Genomic DNA, 24,364 nt, shown 5'->3' with positions numbered 1-24,364 from the left:
TACAGCAGAGCCAGGGCAGGAGTTAGGAATTCCTCATAATTCATCATCTTGTGCAGCCTGCCACGCTAATTGAGCCACCTGGTAACAGCAGCTCATACACTTGAGTCGCAGGGCCATCCCTGGGGGCTGAGCATTACATGCTCCACTAACCATCCGTCTCAACCTACACATGCCCTGAGCTAAGCAGATCCAAGTCTGCCAAGTTCGGTGATGCCCTGGACAAGTTGTGCTTGATCCCTGTTTCAGGGTAGTACTTCCTGAATATGTCGTGAACACTTACTTCATCTTCACCCTATATATGTCACCTCCTCCCTTTACTGTGTTAGCAGTGAGCACAAGGGCCTACCCAGGAGGACTGGCAGCATCATTCCCTGTTGGCTTTCTTTCCAGTACACACTATTCCAGCCTTTTTCCAGCCTTCCACCCAGTTCCATTCTGCTGGCTGCAGTGCAGCCCAGGTTTCCCGTAGCCAAGGGAAAAAAAAAAAAAATCAAAACCAAACCATACACACACACACTAGCCTTACAGTGTCTCCTGGGAAGGAAAAATTCCCAAATGACCAGCAGCTTCAGCACCAAGGATATTTAGTCACTCAGCAGCCTGACAGTAAGAAAAATGCTAATGGCAACAGTATTAGGCGGTGCAGAGCTCTCAGACTGACTGTGTCTCAAATAGCCATGCTTGGAAGGGAAAGGCAAACACCAAGGGAATTGATGTTCTCCCACTTCACGCAACATATTTAGGGTACAATGGCAACAAGAAAATATTTTTCCCAAAGAGTTTTGTCACGTGTGCTAGTAACAGCATGATACACAACTGAAAGCATCCACCCTGAAAGCCTCTAAAAGGGAGGCATTTCAAATATTTGCTATAATACTCCCTGCTGGTGATGTTTGCTTGTATTTTGTATTTCACTCTGCCTGGGAGGGTGAAAGTGCACTGGGTAGTTTTGACTTCCCAGTTCACCTCCATTGCTGCAGTGCAGTAGCTGCTCTGCCAACTTGCCTGATTTTATCACAATCTGACAAACACATAGTGTTGCACTGAAAGGCTCAGCTCCTACAGTCACAGTTCTGCGCTTCCTCTAAGAGCAATGCAAAAATGAGGGGAAAATCTGCACAGCTCTAATCCCTTTTATTCATAGGAATATGCGAAGCCACGAGCCTAACTCTTCTGACCTGAAAGCAGGATGCAGACAACAGCTTAAGATTATATTTGGGTTTGGGGAAAACCAAACCATGATTTTGTTCAGGGAGGGGGGTGGAGGGGCTGTCTTCATGATTTAATTTGGAAATACTGCTATATTTTGCACTTCCAGAACTGGAAGAGAAAAAAAAGAATGCAAAAGAACTGAGATTAAATAGTTGCACAGATAGAAAGGGCTGCACTTTTTTTTTTAATTCCTGTTTAACATATAATAAGCACTTAATTTGTGTTACCAAACAAGTCTGATTTTTAGAACAGCTGTTCAGTTTGTCCATTTTATTGTGCACTGTGCACTCCAAAAATACCTTAAGTATCTATTTCATCAAGATAGTTGTGCCCATCACTATCTCATCAATTTGCATTATTTATGCCCATCATGTATTCTTTCAGCATCCTGAGTAACAATGAAGGATGACTGTGTTTCCTGGTCACTGGCAGCAGCTATCAGTTACTGATGGCCAGGTTTTCAAACACGATTTCTCCCCAGGCTTAAACTATGTGTACTGGGAGAATTTAGTTTGTGTTTGGACACTATGGTAAAGAAACTTCCTTGGAATTACAGCTATGCCTCAGCACTGCTGTGCACTGACCTCTCCGGAAAACTTGGCCTATATTCAGATGCCTTCTGAGGTCTCGAAATCTGGCTAGGAACTGTTTTCAGGATTGGCCTGAGTGCGAAAAAACACTCGATCCATCTGTCACAAATGACAAAGACATAAATATGTAAAGGGTAGAGGGGACAAGTTCTGCTGTGAGTACATAGAAGCTAAACAGGCTGTTATAAGGAAACTTTGCTCTGGGCAATGCTGTCATCAGTTTCGCTCCACCTGATTTGAATATGCCAAGTGAGGTTTCACACAATTTCCACTGACATAAAGCAAGGGCCCTGTAAGGCTCCCAGTCTTCCCAACCCTGAAACCCTTGCAGTAAACAACATGAAAGCAAAAGGCCAGTCTGCCACTCCAGTACTGGTTAATGTAAATGTTAGCATTAGAAGTCTGACACCCACCCATCTTTCCTAGTGGAGAACACAGGCAGATTTGCTGTGCTTTGAGTCCTTTTGCCTTTGCTTTGGAAACCTTTAAGTCTCCAAAACATACGTAATGTTTCCATTAGTTCCTGGTACTGAGGAGGAAGAAATGCAGAGCACTGGCTGGGGGATGTAGCTCCTAGTGCTGTGAATCAGCAGCTCCAGGACAGAGTGCTGCTTTGGATATAGGCAAAGGCAAAAGTGATCGGCAAGCTGAGGCCTGCTCTAGAAATTATGACCTGTAACACTCATAGAAATCTTTTCATCATGAGGGACTTCTGTCTACTTCCCAACACACCCACAGACATATATTACGGGAATCTCTTTATATCCCTTTGGAAGGCAGCCACTTCCAGAGAGGAGTATGGCAGCTTTTTACAAAGCTGGTTTATGACGAGCTGCAATGTATATCCAATACCCATCCTTCGCTTTTCATCTTCCCTTCTGTCCTTTCCTTGCTGGCACCGCCAGCTCCTCGCCTTGAGAGAAACTTGCCCAAATTACTGTTCCTCCACCCAGTCCCAGCTGTTTCATCTCTCATATTCTTCCCAGCACCTTCATCTCTGCATTGTGCCATCCCTCCCTGGGTCTCACAACAGGCACCCACCCTCCTTCCCACTCTGTGTGTCCTTAAAGAGATGTGTCACTTCCCCCTCCTTTCTTCCCCGCATTTTCTTCTTCTGACCATTGTGTCACCTTCCTTCTTTGCTTACAGCCATCTGTCACGCTCAGGTAACACCTGCCCCTCCTGGCACATTCTCCCCCTCCAGTGTGGGCTGCCTGCTTGTTTTGCCATGACATAGTCCTCTTCCCTGGACTTTGAAGGGCTTTCAGGCAGGGTATCACTGTGACCAGTTAGACTAAGCCTCCAAAACCCCTCTTAATCAATTTAAAAATACAGATCAAGTAATTAGTTCCCCGGAATAGCATTTGTTTCATCTCCAAGAGCTGCTTTTTCTCTAGGTAGTCAGTGTTCACTATGCCAACCAACCCATCTTCTGATGCTGTCCTCAGACACACAAAACCAATCTATCCGTTGACAAATAGGGACACAACCATAAAACTCAGCTCTATAGCGGGCCATGATCTAGTGAATTTTCAGTCTCTGGATAAACAGCAGCTTTAGAAGGATGAGAAGGGATCTCCCAGCGACTAAAATTCAGCAGGAAAGAGGTGAATTGCTAAAAGCAGTAGTGACAGCAAGCTGTGAGATACCTGGTGCAAAGCAGCAGCTTTAGGTTTTTCAGTATTTCATGATCTTACTATTCCCTTTCCATCCCGCCATGGCTGTGGCCATGGTTCCACAAGACAGGAAATCCAGTAGCGTGTTTACTATCAGACAAAAAAAACCCCAACCAACCAGTCTAGCTACACAGTTAGAAATGCTGAACCAATACATGCACACTCATTGCTGGTTTAAATTGGCTTAAAAATGTTACAGCCAGGCAGATTTTCTGCTGGGTCAGGTATCATCCTTCTTCCCCCAGTCAGCACAAAGACCGTATCATGCCTGGTCTGACTTGACAGAAATGTAATTGCATCATCCTGCTAGATCTTAGTGAAATGCATGCTGCCAGGTATTCCAATAGTGCACAGACAAGTATTCATTAAGCCAGTCTGCCTTATGGAGTCTAGGTGGCAGGGTGTCTGCAAGATCATTTTCTCTGTAGACTGGATCCACTGACAGTTCTGCTGACTTGTCAGCTTTGTGCTAAATCTGTTGAGTCCTTTTCTTTTCAGTCAGAAGGAAATCTGTCCCATGAAAAAATGTCCGATTGAACAAAATTATTATCATGTTCATCTTAGCCTCCTAGTACTGTATGGTTAGGATTAATTTTCTATTCGTGTTCACCTTATCTGGAGGTTGTGAAAGAAGCTGCATCAGTGATACTAGAGAATGTTTAAATATGCATCGTATTTTTCAACAAAAATGCAAGTGTAACCACAAACAGACAGGAATTACTGAACAGAAAATTCTCCCCTCTACATTTCTGTCTGAACATCCCTGTAATAATGGGTTTGTATTTGTGCAGCTTTGGCAAGCAGATGGCTTCCCAAATGCCCTGTAACTTCACAATAAAGCTGTGCTATGTTATGTGGATAGCTTCACCCATCACTGAAACACTGCCAAATCAGAGATAGTAACTGGCTGCTTTTGTGAGAGGCCTTAGCAACACTCTACAACACTGAGAGAGGGTGTAAAGAGACTTAACTCATTTAGAGTGGAACTTCAAAAACTCCTAATATGTCTCTGGATCAGGATCAGTTCTTGGTCTAAGCTCACACACTAATAAACTGCCAGAAGAGTCAGGCCCCATGCCTCTGTGAAATACAAAAGGGGCAGGGGGGAGAGATCGAAGTGAGGCTATAATGCTTAGATTTAGTTACAGAATGAGCTTCGTATGTTTTCAGGTATTGAGCACCTCCAGTGCTAGCTGGAGTCAGGCAAAATGTCCCGAGTTCCCTATGCTATTGAAGAGTCCTCCAGAAATGAAAGCTCTGAAATAAACATTAAAACATGAATTTAAGACCTTGGTTTTAAACAGCTTTATTAATGGCTTGCCATTAGGGTTTTACATTGTTACCCTGCTATCCAAATGTTTTAACAGTCTATTCTTTTATATGCTAAAAGCAAAACTAAAGTGTCAACCCTATGAATGATCTATGTAGCAATTCTCTAAGTACTTATCTGATGGAGAAAACACCCATCACAGTCAGTGACTCCAAGCAGAGAGCTGTCAACAGACAACCTGCCCACCTGCCCTTTCCACATGTCATGCTACACGATAAGGAACACTTGTACCACTCACGATAGTTTTCCTCTGAAGTGTTTTGTCACTTAAGATCAAAATACATACACTTTCACCTTGGTTTTCCTGTCAAATACCTCCATACAGGAGAATGCAGGTGCAACGAGCACTTGTTAGAACTGCAGACAGAGAGAGATTGATTTCTTGGTAGGTCTCCCACATTCCCTAAGCACCAAAGCAAGCAGGATGTACAAGAGGAATGTGTAGGTTGGGCTTTTGTCCCAGCATAGGATGCAGATGAGTCCATGCTGATGTGACTGCTCTGAAACATCACCAAGTGTTACGCCCCAGGGCTTTGTTCTGTTTAATAGAGGTATGTAGGAGACCACTGTCAGAAGAGTGTCTCCAAACAGACAAAGAACCTGGGAAAGAAAGTCTGCTAATCAATCTAGACATTTAATGAAGTCCACAGGGGCATTCAAGACTGTGTGTGTATTACTGTAGCAGCTGGGAACATACAAAAGGTCTGAGGAGATATTAATTCCCTTTCGTTGGGCAAAGCAACATTTTGGTTTGTGAATAGGAAAGAGAGGCTCACAGAGCAGATACTCTGGAAGTGCTACTGTGGATCCAGGCTTGATACATGGTAAAAGTCAGAGCTAAGCACCTAAAGATACTTTTGGACAAACCCTGAGACCCAGGCAGATCAAAGGGTTAAGGGCAGTCTCCCAAGTCCTCAGGTAATACCAAAACTCCAATGTCACCTTTTTTTTTTTTCTTACCTAAATAATAAGTCCCCACTTCCACTGAATCACTAAAAAGTGGGGTGATTGTCAGGTGCAGACACTCCACACCTCATCCCAGCTGCTGTTAACAACAGAGAGCCTAACAGTGGCTGTTCCTCTGCTGTCAGAAGGAAACCACTCACGTGATCTGTGGCAGGACGTCACTGTAGCATTACAAGGCGCCCTAGAGAGAATAACTGTTTCCCTCTTGATTCACACACACACAAACCCCCCAAGAAAAAGGTTGAAAATAGTAGTCATGGTGCAATTCAAACACGTGCCAGCTCAACAAGAAAGCATCCCAGTCAATGAGATTGACAAGATTAAATGCACAAACATCTCCACAACAAATGAGATGCCCTGACTCATTGCTTCCATGGTGAAAAAGCAAACTGTGTAGCTCTGTGTATGAAGAATAAACTATCCTGCCATGCTGGATGACTTTCAGTACAGCCCAGGCAGAACAAAACATTAGGTGTGGGTGTGCATGCCATGGGGGGTCCCCACTTGCAAATTCATTGATCTGCTTGCAGAAGGACAGCTTGCAGCCTGAACCCAGTCCAAGTGAAATGAGGTGCTGGCATTGACTTTGCCCTGCTGCCACTGCCTCCTAGCACAATTTGGGAACGAGTCAGCATGCGTAGCTTTACAGCAGATAACAGAGGCAAGCTCCATACAGTGAGAACATCTCATGTTAAAAGGCTACTATTATCTGAAAGCAAGCAGGACCAAGTTTATTTTGGTTGTAAGAGGGTCTGACTCACCATTGTTGCTGAGGTGAGACCAGGCAAGATATACAGATATCAATGTAACATATTGAATACTCAGCAGGCATTACCAATTCTGAATTCTCTGAAGTTCTCGGCATCAAACATAGCTGAGCAAAGAGCCAGGGCCCAGCTTTACCTGCTGCTGCTAGAGAAGGCACCAGTGTCCTAAGCGAGCAGAAGGCCACTGGTAGGACAAACATCTATCCTTTCCATCTACAGTGTCTGTAGATCCCATGAAAGAGAGCAGGGCAAGCTGTCCTCATCCAAGAGTGCTCCCCTCTCCTACCCTTTTCTTGTAAGGAGCAAACTATAACTGACTGAAACAAAACACTACCAAGTAATAATACTTTGCAGTTGTATAAAAGTTCTCACTGGAAAACAGTTAATACCAATTTATCCTGCTGAAAAGAAAGTTCATGTAGGCTTTACTCCTGACTTGAGAGCCAGCATTTCACCCCAGTTTGCTTAATCACAAGGGAGAAAAGGCCATTGGTAAGTCAAGATCAGAGCTTAGTCATCCTCCCTTTTGTCATTCTGCTCTAAAGACTAGGACGTACTGGTTGCCTTTAGGTTTTGGAGAGGGCAGAAAGGAAAAAAAAAAGAATATGGAGGTGGGGGGGCACTGAACTAATAATTATCGTACATTTATTCATGAAAGCCAAGATTAAAATAGTATGTTAAATTATTTGAATGCAAATAGCTTATGCTCTGTCCAGAATGCTCCTAACAGTGGAGCACTCTGGCAACACAGATAACCTCAAGTGTTGCACAACATAAGAGAGCAATCTGACAGAGCAGAGGGAGAGCACAAGTCTCTCAGTGAGGCTTTGAAGAAGGTGAAAACGAACTACAGAGCTAGGAAAGAAGGTCATTTTGTTGCTGTCATTACTGTTGTTTTAAAAACATCTCCACGCACTATTTATCACGCCCTATATTGCCTAGAGATGAACCCAGGCCTAACGCTGCGCAGCCGTTATCCTTAGTTCTGAGGCATGGGGAATTTGAACCCGCTGTTCGCAGCTTGAGTCCACCTCTGGTGTTCACAGCAATGCTGCCTTCTAAGCGTCAAGGGCTCAGCAAAGTAAACACAAGTCATTTTGCTTCGTACACATGCAGCAGGTATGACAGGACAATCGCTCAGGTAAGGCAGGTTATTTGCATCCTGGGTTTTGAATTGGATGGGACAGAGTTAGTCTCGCACAACCAAACAAGACCTGAGAGTTATGACGCAGTAGAGATACACATCTCAAACCAGTCTGGGTGCAAGTACTGCAATTATCCAGCTTTCTGCAGCCTTTTGTAGGCTATGCTGATGGCCAGCAATCCAGAACCCAGACTGCCTCTGTTGCCACATGCAAGGCTTCTGCAGCAGCTGCTTAAATATGGCCATTTTCTCCTTATATGCATTTGAATGAAGCGTCTGTATCACAAATTTAAGACTTCTTTGAGTGATCTCTTAATGCGGAGAAGATGAGAGCTATCCTTAACTGCACGCATCTTGGGCATTTCAGTGTGAGGATCAGTGCCTCATCTCCACCTTCTTTGGGACAAAGAATGATGTTTCATGTTTCCTTTACCAAGCTACCTGATCTACTGGGGAAGCTTCCTCGTTGCAAGCTTATCCTCAGGTGGCATAGGCCAGGTACGGCAGGGAGGCTTCCCTACTCCTATGCATGTACATCTCTGTTTTTCCTCTACCCCCCCTCGCAGGTTATGACTTCGCTGCTGTACTGGAGTGGTTTGCAGAGCGGGTTGACCGCATCATTCTCCTTTTTGATGCACACAAGCTGGACATCTCTGATGAGTTCTCTGAGGTCATCAAGGCCCTGAAGAACCACGAGGACAAGATGAGAGTTGTCCTCAACAAGGCTGACCAGATAGAGACTCAACAGCTGATGCGGGTGTACGGTGCCCTCATGTGGTCCCTAGGAAAGATTGTCAACACTCCTGAGGTCATCAGGGTTTACATTGGCTCCTTCTGGTCCCATCCATTGCTCATCCCCGACAACCGCAAGTTGTTTGAGGCAGAGGAGCAGGACCTGTTCAGGGATATCCAGAGCCTGCCCCGCAACGCAGCCCTGAGGAAGCTGAATGATCTCATCAAGCGAGCACGGCTGGCCAAGGTGGGTGTTGGCATAGAAACCCTCAAGCATTCAGTTTGGGCTGTCTGCAGTATGTAGGCTATGGGGAAGTGGTTTGGGCCGGTTTGACATGCAAAGCTCATGGATCCTACCATTTCCATCCCATTTCACTCAGGCCTAGGCACTTCAGGGCAGAAAGCATCTCCTTTGCTTGGTGCGTTAGCATGACAGGCCAGAGCAAGGAAGATAGCCACAGATCTGTATCTAGCAGGTAGCACTTGAAGGGATCTGAAAGCAGTTGCTCTAACTGATTTAGGACCAATTCAGTATGTCAGAATCACATACCAAGGGAATTGGTAAGCTCTAGGTCTTTTGCCTTAAACTTTCTTAGCCAAGAGACATACCTGGCTTAGATGGACAGAGAGGAGGTGGAGACTCACAAGAACGGCAAATAAGCCTGCTGTATCTCTGAATATTTGAAATGAGCTGAATGAAGCTCCTCAGAATACAGGGAATAACCCCACATCAGTTGAGAAAAAGAGATCCAAATATCTGTAAAAAGCTTTCTGCGCAAAGGTCTTCATTTCTAAGAGAAAACATTTAGTCCACTATTAAAAAAAAAAACCAGAATGTCACATAAATTAAAGACTGGTGTTTTTACTAAAACATTTAAGTCTAGGGAGCTCCAAAACCTGTATGGTTTGGACTGAAAAGGGGCTATTCCCTGGAAGGCCATGCCCAGTGGAAGAAAAAAAACCATCACTCCCCTCCAGGAGGTGTGTATGAACATCACTGTCTGTATGCCCAGGACTCATACACTGTCCTCACACCTCATCTCAGCACAGTGTGCACAGCTGAGCTGCACTTAGCACTGGAGTAATAACCAGTAGTTACAGGCAAGCTGAGGAGCTGGGCTTGCTCTTCAGGGTGGGACAAGATAGGGTTGAAGTCCTAGGCACAGATACTCTCAGTTGGGAAGAATTTTGTGATGTGCTCTTTAACACCTGTCTTCTTTATTCTGTATCATTTAATGCCCTTCAGGTCCACGCCTACATCATCAGTTCCTTAAAGAAAGAAATGCCATCGATGTTTGGGAAAGACAATAAAAAGAAAGAGCTTGTTAACAACTTGGGAGAGATTTATGCCCGCATTGAACGGGAGCATCAGATCTCACCAGGAGACTTCCCTAATCTGAGAAAGATGCAGGTAAGCAGTGGCATCTTGGCTGGAGCACCAAACATCCAAGGAAAGAGCATGACAGTAATCTCAGGGACTATGACACAAACCATGCAGACATTGATTGTCGTTGCTTGTGGGAAAGGCCTTGAATATGTTTTTTTGAATTGAAATTTTTTTTTTTATTGAATTGAATTGAAATTGAAAATGAAATTGAACAAATGAATTGAAATGGGCCTTGAAATAATGTTGCAGGCGATATTCGGGCATGAATATTTTTGCACATAGAGCTCGTGTGAAGCTACAGCTGCCTGCATTTCTCAAATCTTTGCCTGAATAGCACTTTACACCAAGTAATTTCTTCTGTTTTTCTTTATTTTTAATTCTAGGTTCCTTTTGCATATTTTCAGGCCTAAGAATACTGTTAATTTATATTGAAAGGAAAGCTGTATCCCAAAAAGCCTACATATGCCCCTTTCCTCAAGAGCTGTATTTTTTAAGTCTTCTGCTTCACTCTGCTTCTAGGAGAGAAAGGGGGCTGTGAAAACTCACAGCCCCTTTTCTATTTTAAGCAGAGAAGCAGGTTTTCTGTTCACAGAGCTGAGACTTGACCCAGTGTTCAAGTAAGTCAGAGACTTCAAAGGGCCTTGGATCAGAGCCTTGTATTGTATATTCAAACAATGCTGGACACTGATACATTGCTGTGTGGCTTCAGTCCAGGCAGAAACCTGTTCCGAGTTGCTGCTAGCTGTTGAAGTCATTACTAGCTTCATATGGAAAACACAACATTTGCTCTTTTTTAAAAGTATATTTTCTGTAAGTTCTTGGGAATGGGATCTATAGAGTGTGTCCAATAGAAGATCCCATTCGCTGCTAGTTAAAAATGTGTGTTTAAGCATTTAAACGTAACATTCCAATCCAGTAGGAGTGAGTAGTCTAGATTTATCAAGTAGAAGGTAAAGGATAAAGCTGTGGGTTATTTTGCAGGTATTATCTGCAGGCCCTGCTCAAAGCAATTTGCTTAGCTGTGAAAATTACAGAAACTGAGCCATGCTGTAAAGACGTGCTCACCTCTTTACAGATGTGCTGCTGTCTTTATGGCATCAGAGAGATGCACATCTCCTTCCCAGAGTACAGAGTGGGAGGGAATGCAGAGCACTGGCTGCAAGATGTAGCAAGAGCTGCATAACCAGTTTGTCTTGAACAATTTGGTCTTCAAGGAGATTGCTTCTGTGTGGCTTGGAAAGGAGTCTTACTTGCATATGGCCATCACAAGTAAACTACGTCCCCTCTCTGTACCATGTCAGCCCCTCTTTGTAAGCTGAGAAGGTCATTTTCTGTAGGACCTAAAGAGGATTTAAGTAAGAGCAAGGCCAGCCAGGGAGACCCCATCACATGCTGAGGAGCAGGGCTATCAGAGGAGGGAGCGCTGAGCTCCCCACTCTTCCCCTGCAATAGCAGGGCTCTGAGCCCGACAGGAGACAGGCATCCCACTCTACACTGTCACTGCACTGTGCATGGCCATGTCACTCACCTCTTGCTATGTTGTCCCACTTTAAGGATCAGTTGCAAGCCCAGGATTTTAGCAAGTTCCAGCCACTGAAGAGCAAGCTGCTGGAGACTGTGGAAGACATGCTGGCTAATGACATCGCCCAGCTCATGGTGCTCGTACGCCAGGAAGAGTCGCAGCGGCCAACGCAGATGGTGAAGGGAGGAGCCTTTGAGGGCACCTTGCATGGTCCATTCGGCCATGGCTACGGCGAAGGCGCTGGTGAAGGGATCGATGATGCTGAGTGGGTGGTGGCCAGGGACAAGCCCATGTATGATGAGATCTTCTACACACTGTCACCTGTTGATGGTAAAATAACTGGTGCCAATGCAAAGAAGGAGATGGTAAGGTCTAAGCTGCCCAACACGGTGCTGGGCAAGATATGGAAACTGGCTGACATCGACAAAGATGGCATGCTGGATGATGAGGAGTTTGCCTTGGCGAATCATCTCATTAAAGTCAAGTTGGAAGGTCATGAGCTGCCAAATGAGCTCCCTTCCCATCTCCTCCCTCCATCCAAAAGGAAAATAACAGAGTGAAAGGAAGGTTACAGGGCAGAGGGAAGGGGGGAAAAAAAGATCTAGAAAAACATGTTTACTTAAATTATACTTTAGATGTGAGATCACCTTTGGATTTGTACTTATTTTGCTGTATGAAGAAAACAAACAAAAGCAGAACAAAAAGGTCCAATCTTCTTCGTGATAATATGCAATTAACTCTTCCAGTGTAATGTCCCTGCTTTCTCATGTGTAGTCTGTAAAGATGAAGGTAAAGAAAGGATGTTGAGACTAACAGAATCTGTTAAGTGATAATAAGGGAATAGAAGAAAAACCTGAAGTGGGCTGCATGGTTTTGAGAGTGGGGTAGGCACAGATAGAAATCTCCTAACTGCCAGTATCGCTCCTGAGCTTTGGCTGCACCTTCTGCTGTTTAATGGGTCTCGCAAACCTCAGGAGACTGAGATCTTGATGGGGAAGAGGAAACTACAAGTTCTCCAAGCTATTGGCCAAACTAAAAAGAGTACTTCCTAATGAATATAAGCCCACACTAAAATACTAGATACTAAACCCCAGAGGTCAGAATTTTAGGAACCTTGATTCACTGTTAGATGCAAATTTTACAAATGTTTCCCTGTCCTTAAAGAAAAAAATAATAAATAAAATCTGAAACAGCTTTGAACTGGACAACTGGAGCTCCTCATTGTTCACTGTGGGACAAGCACTAAGGATTTCCAGTCCTCTCTACCTCCCATTCAGTCCCTGGGGGAGATTTGTTCTGCAGGCACAGCCAAGAGAACCACCCCCACAAGGGGAACAGAAGGAGGGGGCACTAGAGGTAGACATCAGGTGGGCTGGGAGGGAGGAGTACCACTCCCAGGCTCACTGAGTCTTTCACAACTGGTGGATAGTGTTTTCCCTCTGAACAATGGTGGTGGTTATCATTCCTGCGAAGTGATAAGTTTATTCTCACCTTGCACAGTGAAAGCTGCTAAGTCCCATTCTTTCTGTAAAGATAGGAACCCCGCACTGTCAGGTAGATGGTCCATAACAGCAGAGAACTCGGTGGGGCAGTGGCAGAGCTTGCTCTACTGCCTGTGTCCCCGACAGGTGTAGCGGAGATGTTGACAGCCTTCACCCACTCTCCTCACCAAACAGTAACACTCGATTCCCTCCAGAACCCCTACCCTGAGCCAAGAGACCTTCCCCTGCTCGTTCACGCTCTATGAAATTTTTGTTTCCAAGACTTGATTTTGGCAGAAATCCCTTGATTTCCTGTTTTATTTCCCAAACACACACACACACACTCACAGGCACTCTTCTGGGTTTTGTTGTTGCTCTGGAGCAGCGTGTTGTTCCAATTCCTGTTGTCACTTTATATAAGCTGAGCTCCTACTGTGATGAAAAACCAAGACAAGTATAACTTATTTTATATCTCTGTGTTCATATTCTATAGAGAAATATATTCTGTGTATGTAGGATGTGCTTATTGCAGTACATTTATCACCTGTCTTAAGAATTAATGCATTAACCTTTTTTGTACCCTGGTCCTAAAACATTATTAAAAAAAGAAAGGCCAGATCTGTCTATTTCTTTACATGGCAAAATGAAGTGCAGCTGAAAAGAAAAAAAAAAAAGCAGCTCATTTTCACACGCAACAGAATGAGGAAATGATTCTTAGCACATTTCCCAAACGTGCATGTACAGATCAGGCTTGCCAGAGTCGGGTGTGCACTGCTGAATGGCTGGGCAACATACCCAGTGTCTCCTTTCTCTTCGGGCAGCCTAATCACGACCTTGACACTTGCTGAAGCAAGTGGAATTGTACCCACGATTCGCTTTGTTCAACGTAGGACAGAAGTAACAACCAAAGAAATACTTCATTATTTCATTTTTTTATTATTTATTTCATTCATATTCAATTATTATTTCATATATAGGGAAAGGAATATATTGAAAGAGTTTCCTCCTGCCAGTCACAGATGGGAATGCTACAGATTTATCAAGATCTGGAAAGAACACAAAAAAACCTTAGTCTTAAATCTTGCTGGCTTTAATTTTACTTCCGTTTTCATCGCCCTTTCTTTACATGTTCATTACAGTGATCATTGTCCCCAGAAAGGGACAGTGAGATGCACCAACTAAGGCAGTGAGAGCAGTTAGGGTGGTGCTGGGGGATAAAGGCTGTGAGCGGCAGTGGCTGGCAGGGTTTCCGTACGGCATTGCACAGGATGAGAGAGGCGAGAGGAAATCGTAGGGTGGAGAGCAAGAACCAATAAATGCAAATTTAGAGAAAAGTCAGCAGACTGAATGTCACTCCAGTTCAATTACCCAGTAACCCCTGGGTTAACAGGCGTTACAGTGTGCAGTATGCTAATGCTGTCCAGGTTTTGCTGTGGAATTCGCATCCATCTGACTCCAGGCTGAGGCTGAACAGAGCACCCTGGATCAGCCCTACCACTGTGCAGGCATGGTTTTCTGATGTCCGCTCGTGCCAGTTGTATCATGCTAAAATTTAACACTTTTTTTTAAAAAGCAGAAAATTACTGGTTCTCTCAAAGGGGACAGCAGAAGGTAAGGCCTATTAGTCTTTTTCCAGTACACACCGGCAAGCTGCTTGGCCAAAAATTCATTGTAGTACGTATCAGACAGCTTTCAGGGCACAAAGCCGCCTGTGTTTGCTTGTTTGGGCATACAAGTTCACAAACCAAACCACTAGCCTGTTGTTAAAGCGTGTAGTAGTTTACTTTTCATCGCACGGACAGCAATGGTGCTTTAGCCATCTCAAAAAAAAAAAAAGTTTGCTCTTAAACAGAAGACAGCAAGAGATTCTCTGTGTCACTGGCAGCGGCGTTCACCCCCCACACCACAGCTAGGGCATGCCAGCACTACAGCACCTGCCGCAGCTCCTGCCTCTGCGCATCATGCTGAGGCTCCTGCTCCCCGTCTCCCCACGGCAGCCTCTGGGGTGCCTGGGCAGGCTTCACTCGGGAGCGACACCCTGTCAGCACAGCTCCAGTGCACAGAACACCACCGCAGCACTGTGGCGTGGGGGGGGTTCTTTCGACACTCGCTTAGAAACCACTTGCGCTGTCAAGAGTGCAACTTCCCCAGTCGTGTTGGAGGGGGAAAACCAACATGAGCATTTTAGTGATCAGCTCGGAGTTACTTAACGTGATTGCACTGACGTTCAGCAACAAGGCAGGGGACAAAGCAACCCTGTCACAGAGGGGACAGCAACTTGAGAGGCTGCAGCGAGGCAGTTTACGAGCAGTCCTCCATACTCAGGTAAGTTTAGGCAGCACATTTCATTTTTGCTAAGGTCTTCAGGAAGCTTAAAAAAAAAAAAAACACCCAAAAAAACCCAAAACAAAAAACCTACAAATACCCACAACACACCAAACGCACAAACCAAACCAACCAACCAACAACCCCACACCAAATCTCAAGCGCCCTGAAGTTCTCTGTACAAAAGCACAGCAGCCCGACTCTCCAGCGTGGCCCTGAATGCATACATTTCCTCCACCCCCTTCCCACAGACGGCAGCTGCACACCCCCGCACCCTTTTTTTGGTTTTTTTCCCCTTTTCATTTCCCTGCAGAGTTACAGCTATTTGGGCAATCCCAGCCACCTGTCCCGTTTCTCACATCTGCAGCAAATACGTGACTTCTCCAGCCCACCAGGACCCCAGGCTGCCCACACAACCCTCTGGCTTGTGGGCATTCTGGCCGCTTCATTGAGGCACGCACCCAAAGGCGATCACCCGCGTCCCACAGAGCTGCCTTTTCCTCAGGGCAGCTCTCAATTACTGGACAAGGTTTCCCCACGACATTACACAGAGGAACCTATTCATCTGCTCATGCCCGTGGGTGGGGGATTATCACATGAACATGCCAGTATCGCTCACTCCTGATCCCCTCCTGCCCCTCTCTACCCATCCTCGGACGGAAGAGCTTCCACAAGGTCAGAAGAACAAGGAATCCCTTTCTCTTTCCTCTAGAAGGAGCTGCATTTGGTCTTTCTTTTCTCTTCCTTTCTGGGAAGGGTTTAGAGAGGAAAAATCTGTACCTACATGCTATATGAGTTAGTTGAAAAATTAAGTTCTCTCTACTATAGAACATGACAGGCAGATTGGATCAACAGTGCTGTACAACCATTTATTTGAAGGGGAAGGATAGTAATTACACCGAGTTCCCCGAATAAGATTTGGCAGGAGGTACATAGTTTAGGAAAAGGCAATTACTTCTGTGAGCTGGAATTTAGCCAGCGTGCTGGAGCTCAGAGGGATTTTTAATCAAACAGGGAAGGTTAGAATCAGTTTTTCCATCATCTTAAGTTCCTTCATAAATTTCATACAACAATAAAATTCAGATTCAGGCCTGGAAACTTCTTTCAACTTGCTGTCCTGGTTATGCCTTAATGCTTTGTCCATCTGACAGCAACCTTTGGTGGGGGACACAGAGTGATGGGCCAGCTGACCTTGCACAGAGTGACTGTTCCTCAAGCCCAGCAGGAACCAGGGCAAGCTGCTCCAGGATTCACCTCAGAACACGCTATACCTCTTGCATCACTGACCGCTTCCTCCTCTGCTACTGTTTATCTCAATCTTTCTCTTACTATAGGGACAAGATGTGGGAAGAGGGATTAGGTAACCCCCCATTTAGGCTTCAGCAAATCAAAGGACATGGTTTAACACCCTCCTAGGCTCAGAAGCCCTCAAGTGCTTCAAAGGTTGACAGGTGGGTGTTTGGGAACACTCATGGAGAACAGCATTGAGTTATTCCAGAGGAGCAGCTTGACTATAACACCCGAGATATTTTGTGAAGTTTTCATAATACAGCACCTATTATTTTCTGGTCTTTCCCTTTCCTTCCTTGTGCTTATGAGCCTTTCCCTCCTCTTCCAAGTCTGTGCAAGGGTGGGGGTAAACAAGGCTAAGTCTGGAAACCCAGCATAAGTTCACGGCTAGTGCAGGCAGGTCAATGGCTGGGTAGCTTTCCAGTCCCTTTGGGCACCGCAGGTAGCGTGACAAAGCCGGTATTGAAAGCAGGACAAATGTGCTTCGAAACAGTTCCTCTCTGCCCAAAGGGACAGAAGTGCCTGGTGAGCACAGCGCACGTTCTCCGCAGCGTGCCCGTTGCGCCCATGCCTCCGCTGGCCAGGAACCCCTCAAACACTGTACGAGTTGCTAGGTTTGAAATGGGCTCTTCTCCAGCTAGTTACGTGTTGTGTAAACAAGCACCAGCAAGGGCTCCATTAACGTCTTCCAAAGACACGGACGTGGGAGATATTTATAGGTCCCGGATTATACTGTCCTCCTTGCCTCCGCTGCTGCACGGGCAAACAAAGGGCTTATGCACAGAATTCTTCTCCTTACACCGCACAAGATCACTGCAAGCAAACGCCAACCCAAAACTCTAAAAAGCTTTTACCCCCCACTCAGTCTACCACCCTACGCATTTATCAGCACGGTGGCGGTCACAGAAGGTCCCTATAAGGTGCTGGGAGCACAGAGTCCAGAAGAGAGCACGGCTCCCAGGGAAAGCTCTCCGGCCACTTAACTCCCTCAGCTGTTAGTTTTCAGCAGCTTTTTTCCTAAAGACAATGGAAAGGTATCAAAATAAGAGCTTGTTTCCTGCCGACCATGCTGAAGCCGTTCACAAAACAGGCAAGGGGGCATCGTCTGCATCCCACCAGCTTTAAATGCTGTATATCACACAGCAAAGGCAACTCCAGTGTGTACCGCACTGCTCAGCTGGGCTCCCAGCTGGCAGCTAACGGGTATGTTAAATTCTCAAAAGCAAAATTGCTCCTTGGTTAGGTGGAAGGACCCAATCCCTCAGTAAAAAGTTCCTTCATATGCCAATTAGGAGTTTTAATTCCTTTATAGACACAGAAAGATCATAAGCAGTTTAAGCAGCCATAGCGACCAATAGCACCCACCGATCCAGTTCTAGTGTGGACTAGACACTTGGCAAACTAGGAAACCCATGCCGTTTACCACAAATGAAGATTAGTTCCCCAATTAATATCATCATCATTTTAATGACTCAGGGATGCCAAAGGGATAAGAGCAGACCCATGACCATCCTTTCTGCCAAGAAATCACAGCTTGCAAACTAAACTATAAAAAATGGTGGCATGCTTCCCAGGGTCCCACCAGCCGTCACCAACATCGGTTTGCAAAGCACACCTAAAACTTCCCGCTGAGCCACGCAACACCGGACTCTTCCATCTGAAACTGAGCAGCCTTGGAAGGGGAAAGGATATGTTCTAGTGGTTGCCATTTAATGCTGGTCTGGAACTTTGTAGGCTCTTCCAGGCCACTAGATAATCCAGCAACTAGAAGAGCAATTGAGAAAGAAGTTTTACTGCCCGGAGATGCTTTGCATGCACAGGAGAGGACAGAGGTCTTGACAGAATAAGAGTTACGCAAGTGGTGAATGTCAGCCCAGGTCTCAGAGGGAATCCTGATCAATACATGGATAAAATACTGATGATTCATTGGGACCACATTCTTAAGCTCTGGTTCAGACCTGCTTCAGCCCAAGGTAGGCAGTCCATGCTACGGCCAGCAGTTAGCTCGTCACAGAGCCGCACAGGTCCTCCGCCTTACCAGTTGCAGCCGTCCAGTACAGCAATGCCACGCAACAAAAGTGGCCGATTGCCTTGTAAACATCCAGGCCTACAGGGAGCACACTGCAGTCCATGGACAACTGATGGTCTCAAAGCTGCCTGTGCAACCATGTGACCTTTATGGTGGTGGGGGGTTCGGTCATTTTGGATTTTTCCCCAAAAACACTTTGCAGGCGAGGTGGCTGATGAGGCAGCGAGGTCTGGCAGAATTACTTTCCTTAAGTAATTCTCGAGGATAAGTAATTCAGAGGAAAAACTCTGCCGATTCAATTGCTCCAGCCCTTCACCTGCAGTACTTTCCCAGCCTTCCAAGCTACGTTCCCATGTCTATGAGGAGAGGGGATGTTGGGGAGGAGACTCTGCCAAGCCTCAGGCACTTCAGTAGAAAAGCACAGAGAAGAGACCACGTGCTGCCTATAAAGCAGCAAAATCTAGGCTTGAATAGTTTTTCCCTCTCACTCAGTCCTCTACACAGCTCAGACAAACCCCAGAAGCATCACATCATCTCAGCCTTGGCAGCATTTCCATACACACCCAAGGTCAGAGCCCCATATCTCCCACGAGAACCTGGAAGGAGCAGTTACAGGCCTTCTGTGTGGTTTTTCATAGCGATTTCTCTTCTCGAGGCTTCTCTGTCCTCCTTTTCCTCCCACTAGGGCTTTGGGGACGTACAGATCTCCCTCTAACCTACACAGGTAGCGGGAAGGAGGTCAAGAAAAGTGCTTATCCTGACACGCCAAAGACCTTCTGAGACGGGCAAGAGTGGTGGCCCTTGTCCTGCGGCCCCCTGAAGAAAGCCAGTCCGTGCCAGGTCCCAAAGCAACACAGCTGAGGTGGTTTCCAAGCTCAGCCTTCAGGAGAAGCTGCCACGGGCATGAAGGGAGCCCAAGGGGGTCAGAGGTGGGACCAGGAGATAAGGAGAAGCTCCTGGGAGTTGGTCAAGGTGCCACATCCATGCAGGCTGGTACAAGTAGAATGTGTTGAAAGCAGGTCATGCCTCTGTGGAGGGTCTGCCCGACCATCCTGGAGTGGCTACTCCACATCCAGCAGGAAACGTGGGTCTCTCCTTCACAGGGGAGAGAACTAAGCCCTGCAGAGCAGGAGATGATATACTGCTAATGTGACAAACGAGGACACGTTACCCTTTCCAGCAGCCTCTATCCCAGCCCTGTAGGGATCACATAAGGTCACGAATATTTCTAATGATCTGCTTCCGATGGGTCGCCTCACTCATTTCACTTCATTTCACAGAAATAAGGACGGGCTGGCGGCCTTTCACCACTTCCTTTCAGGAGGACGGTTACAAACAGAAGCTGGCACGGTCCCCCCACACGCCGAGCCGGCTGCAGCCCTTCCCCTCTCCCCAGAAGGGTATTTACTCATACAGCATCTTGCTGCGGACATGAGTGTCCGAGCTGTGATTTACATGGAAAGCCTGCCAGGGTCAGGATGACACGGGGCTTGCAGGCTCACCTCAGCACCTGGAGACAGAGGATGCTCAGACCTGGCTTCCCACCAGCTCCACAGCTGGTCAGATCTTTTCTCAGTCCAATTTTCCCCCCTCCTTTGTCTGAGAAAATACTTTTTAAGGACCCCACCACCCTGGATGGAGGTTTGCAATTAAGCCACCAGACCTACTAATGAGCTAACAGCATTAATTATTCTTGAGGCACCGAGATGCAACCTCCCCGCCTGCCCCCAAGCGCCTCACGGGAGGGGTGAGGGAGCGGAGCACCCCCCGGCCCCGCAAGCGGCTGCTGACTCCAGCAAGAGTGCGCAGGCCAAGAGGCCATTTCCAAGAAAACCAGGCTGCTGTTATCAGCTTCCCAGAGATGAGTGTGCAAAATACCTGGCATGTCATAGCCCTTGGATCATTTGTATCCGATTGTATATCCAAGAGGGAAGGGGTGGGGGGAAAGAAAGAGGCTCTTGACTTTTGCCCAGGAAGACGAGATAAGGTACAAGGAGAGGAAGAGGGATTTTTTTTTATTTTTTTTTTTTTTTCAGCCCCAGCAAACAGCTATTTACTTCCTAACAAAGTGCTACTGCAAACACCGAGTGTGATCCAAGGAGAGAAAAAGGCCACTGCTTACTGGGTTCCAGACAAATGTCTTCAAATGCGCTATTAGAAAGATAAGTGCATATTAAAGGGGAAAAATGAGTTCACACACGAGCACGGTCATTATGCTGCACCTCCGCCTGCCCAGAGACCCGGAGCAATGGAACCACCCTCCTTCCCAGAAGCGCTGGATGCCGACATGCTGAACCCAGGGCGCTCTGTGCCACGAGGTTCAAGAGCATCATTTAGAAACTGGGGAGGGGGGGGAAGTTGAACTTTCTATTTAAGTATCCATTTCAGAGAGAGGTATCGGTCCAGAAGCCAGTTTTCAAAGCGTGCTCGTTATCTGTTACGAGACAGATGGATGGAGATCTTCAACCTCGCCGATGCTGCTTTCACAGGGGCTCCTGCAGCCGAGAAGGAGCCCAAGCCGTGCAGAGAAATGCATTGCTCCCGGGAAAACCCATCGCTCCCCACACTCCCAAAGCCTGGTCACACCACGGTGCATTGCTAAATGCCAGGCCAGAGCTCAGGCGCCCACAGAACCGGGCTCTGCACGGCTGGTGGCACCCAGCGAGCTTAACTGGGATACTGGCCCGGCTCCCCCGCACGCCCCCCGCTGCCAAACCGCCTTTACGAGAGCTGGTCATGGGTTACGTACTCAGAAATTCCCTTTTTCCTTCATGGTCCAGAAGCTCAGCTTTCCAGACAAAAGTTTAATTGTTGTTTTTAAGCAAAAGAGATTTGCCAGCACAAATTAAAAGATAAAACAAGCACTTTAGTCAGCAGTCAAGGCGACAAAGCCGATAACCTGGCAGAAGCACTGGGCTTCCTTCTTCGCATCAGGTCTGCCCAGTACAGCTCGCAGGACATGAAATAGCTCTGTTGGAAAGATGGCCATAATGTTGGGTGACAGCAATCCACAGAGCACTTGAACAGATACACCAGGGACAAAAAAAAAAAAAAAAAAGCAAAATAAAAGGAAATAATGGGCAAGGAGCCAGCACTGTTCAGCACAACTACCCAGCAGATTCGAATTGTAAGCTCCTGAGCTCTATATATAACACACGCACACAGAGTTTTCAGATACTTTTTACTACCTTGCATATCACTTTTTTTTTTTGTTGTTAATCCAAAGGCACTTTGGACGAACACTATTTTAAAAGAAATTACTTCTGGGCATGAACAAGACCTCTGTGTTAGAGATGGGCACACCAAAACTGGGGCATGAAAAAGCACCAGCCAACCTCACTAGAAGTTTTATATATATATATTTAGTTGCACAGAGACACCTGCACACATTTGGAATACGAGCACACAGAATTTCATAAGGCAATAATTTCAGAATTCCCCTGCCAAGAAATTACATATCATCCCGAGTCCCTCAATTACTTCTGCTGAATAACAGTCACTAAGACGAAGCCTGGGCATTTTTTTGAAGGCATAGGTTTGTTGTTTCCTGATCCAAATACAGAACAAAAACAGGATCATAATTTACCATAGAAGACAATGAAAATCTTATCGTTGTAAATATATGTAGTAAGATAATACAAATCCTGTTCCTTGGTATTTCCCCTCCACCCTCCGCTCCTACCACTACCCCTTCCAGCTTTAGGGCCTCTCCCCTGCTTGCATGGAAGATTGACGCCCATCTTAAAGCCATAAATTACTCACAAACAGCTACTGAAAGTAGCAATGACCGTAGCGTAACACTTCCACAAAGCAATAGAGCTTCCTGGCAAGCTGATAAGAGTTTCCTGTTTTGAGTTTTGGGTTGGTTTTTTGTATTTTTTATTTTTTTCCCCCCTGATAAAAACTGACTCTCTCAAACATCTCAGAAAGGAAGGACTGACAGGTTTTGGTTGGTTTTTTTTCCTCCTCCCCCAAACACATTGTATTGCAAAATCCGTTCTGTTTTGCTGAATGAGAAATGGGGACCAGGTCCAAGAAACCTGAGTGCGTCAGCTGAGGCAGCGGGCGAGAGGAGCGTGCAGAGTCCATCGCCGCTTGGGGATGATGGATCGGCTTCGGCACACACCTTTGGTCCTCCCCCGCGCTCTCTCGGGTTCTGCATTCCGCACCGCCTCTAGCAGCACTCACTGTTTCTAGCACAGGCAGAAGCAGCTGAAACCTGGAGGGACACGAGCTCTGCATTTACTGGTCTCACTGGGGGCGGCACGACCTCCGTCACGTTGGGGCACATACGCGTGCTTGAGGAAAGCCACCAGGTGGGCGACTATTTCTGCTCGCTGCCAGCCTGCCCTATATTCCCGTGGGGATCTCAGACACAGGCTTTCACCTGAAGGCCCAAAGTCACCACCGAGCACTCCCGAGCAGATTGCCCTGTGTTCGCAGCTGCCCGGGGATCCCAATGGCCTCTGTGGGAAGCCCTCTCCTCTCCATCACCTCACCGCACCTCCCAGACCCACTATTCCTGATTACTGGGGTCAGACCATTGCTCCTCTACCTGGGCTAAACAGGCTGTATCAGAGAAAGGGGTACCTTTCAGTTGCCCCCCCTGTAAGTGCTGCCCTGCCCAGGGGGCTTTTGGTGGAAGATTTTCCCCCCACCCCAGTCCCAGCCCGAAGGCATTCACATGCACCTCTGTTTTCATGGCCCCACAAACCTTTCTTCTTCAGAAAGGGAAAAAAAAAAATCACTGCATGCACTCGATTCAACAAAGTATAGATAGCTAAAAGTTCAGTATATTCCAGAAGATGAAGTAAAAACATATTTAAATGCTCCATTTATCCTCTGGTAGGCGGCCCCTGCCCCTGGGAAGGGCGAAGGCAGTGGCAGAGCCCCCCATCTTCTGCAGCACAGGAGCAGCCTGGACAGTTGTGACAGTGGTTTCAAGGGGGCAAAACAGCAAGGTGGTACCATGCAAAGCAAAACCTTTTATGCATAAGCAAGATAATTGTACAGAGTGAAACTCAAAATAGAGAGCACTCCACGGAGGAAGAGCAGCCCTTTGATCGGTAGTTTTTCCCAAATCAGACCAGGCACCTTTTCACATCACTTTTCCTTTAAGCCAGATTTCACCACTTCATCTTACAGAAGCAAGAAGTAACTTACACAACATAGCAGAGATCACAGACTTACATTGTTGTGGGCTTTTAGACATCCATTTTCCACTGCACGTAAGCCACATGTGGTAATTCACACACGAGGTTGCCCAACACAGTTTAATTTCTTGCCCCCAGTAGCTAGCAAGGTTGGCAAGGGCTCTTCCCACACGCCTGCTGCAGCGCACAAGCCAACAGGCAAAGCAAACGATGCCACAACATTGAATTTCAACACACACAGCTGACCAGGCCAGCCACAAACCCAAGCAGCAACAGGTACTGCATCCCTACCATCTCCACAATCAAAAAGCCATCTTCTAAAAAAGACCCTGTGGCTGAACCACCAACCCAGGCAGCTTCCACCAACCCTGAGCATCCAAGAGCATCCAAAACCAGCACCAAATATATTGTCATCATTCACCCTCCCCCCTTCTCCTTCCCTACCTGCTCTCCAAAGGCTCTTCCAATGGCACAACCTGTCTCTCAGCAGCATCCCAACACCACTCTTCTCTCCCCAGCCTTTCCAACCTGCCTGTAATTGTGTTAAGTAGGAGGAGACCAGCTCAGGTGAAAGAAATTCTGCTCTCCGACTCCTGTTCACCTGGCCAGCCAAGCCTTTGCTGAGCATTTCCAGGGCTCTAGCTAACTCAGGCTGCCCCAGTCAATTTTTCTGGGCTTTCTTCTCCTGGTGAAGGCTGCAAGCGCCCTCAAGCACCTCTCCCAAGCCAAACAACCTTTCAGGGTGTATGTTGTAGCCAAA

General features: G+C 46.5%; 2 protein-coding genes across 2 annotated transcripts in view; one reads left to right on the top strand and one right to left on the bottom strand.

Annotated features, from left to right (window-relative positions):
- Window positions 1-13,423, top strand: part of EHD3 (EH domain containing 3) — a 31,750-nt gene extending 18,327 nt beyond the window's left edge. Inside the window, exons 4-6 of the mRNA XM_040611538.1 lie at window positions 8,252-8,664; window positions 9,664-9,828; window positions 11,359-13,423. Coding sequence (XP_040467472.1) covers window positions 8,252-8,664; window positions 9,664-9,828; window positions 11,359-11,886 — 1,106 coding nt within the window. The 3' untranslated portion in view covers window positions 11,887-13,423. The remainder of the gene's footprint in view (window positions 1-8,251; window positions 8,665-9,663; window positions 9,829-11,358) is intronic.
- CAPN14 (calpain 14) overlaps window positions 1-24,364 on the bottom strand; it is an 89,304-nt gene that overhangs the window by 50,952 nt on the left and 13,988 nt on the right. The gene's annotated exons all lie outside the window — the stretch shown is intronic.

Source organism: Falco naumanni, chromosome 12 (genome assembly GCF_017639655.2).
Source record: "Falco naumanni isolate bFalNau1 chromosome 12, bFalNau1.pat, whole genome shotgun sequence".
In the NCBI taxonomy this organism is placed as follows: domain Eukaryota; kingdom Metazoa; phylum Chordata; class Aves; order Falconiformes; family Falconidae; genus Falco; species Falco naumanni.
Note: the sequence above shows the minus strand (reverse complement) of the source record. Positions and strands in the feature narration are given on the sequence as shown.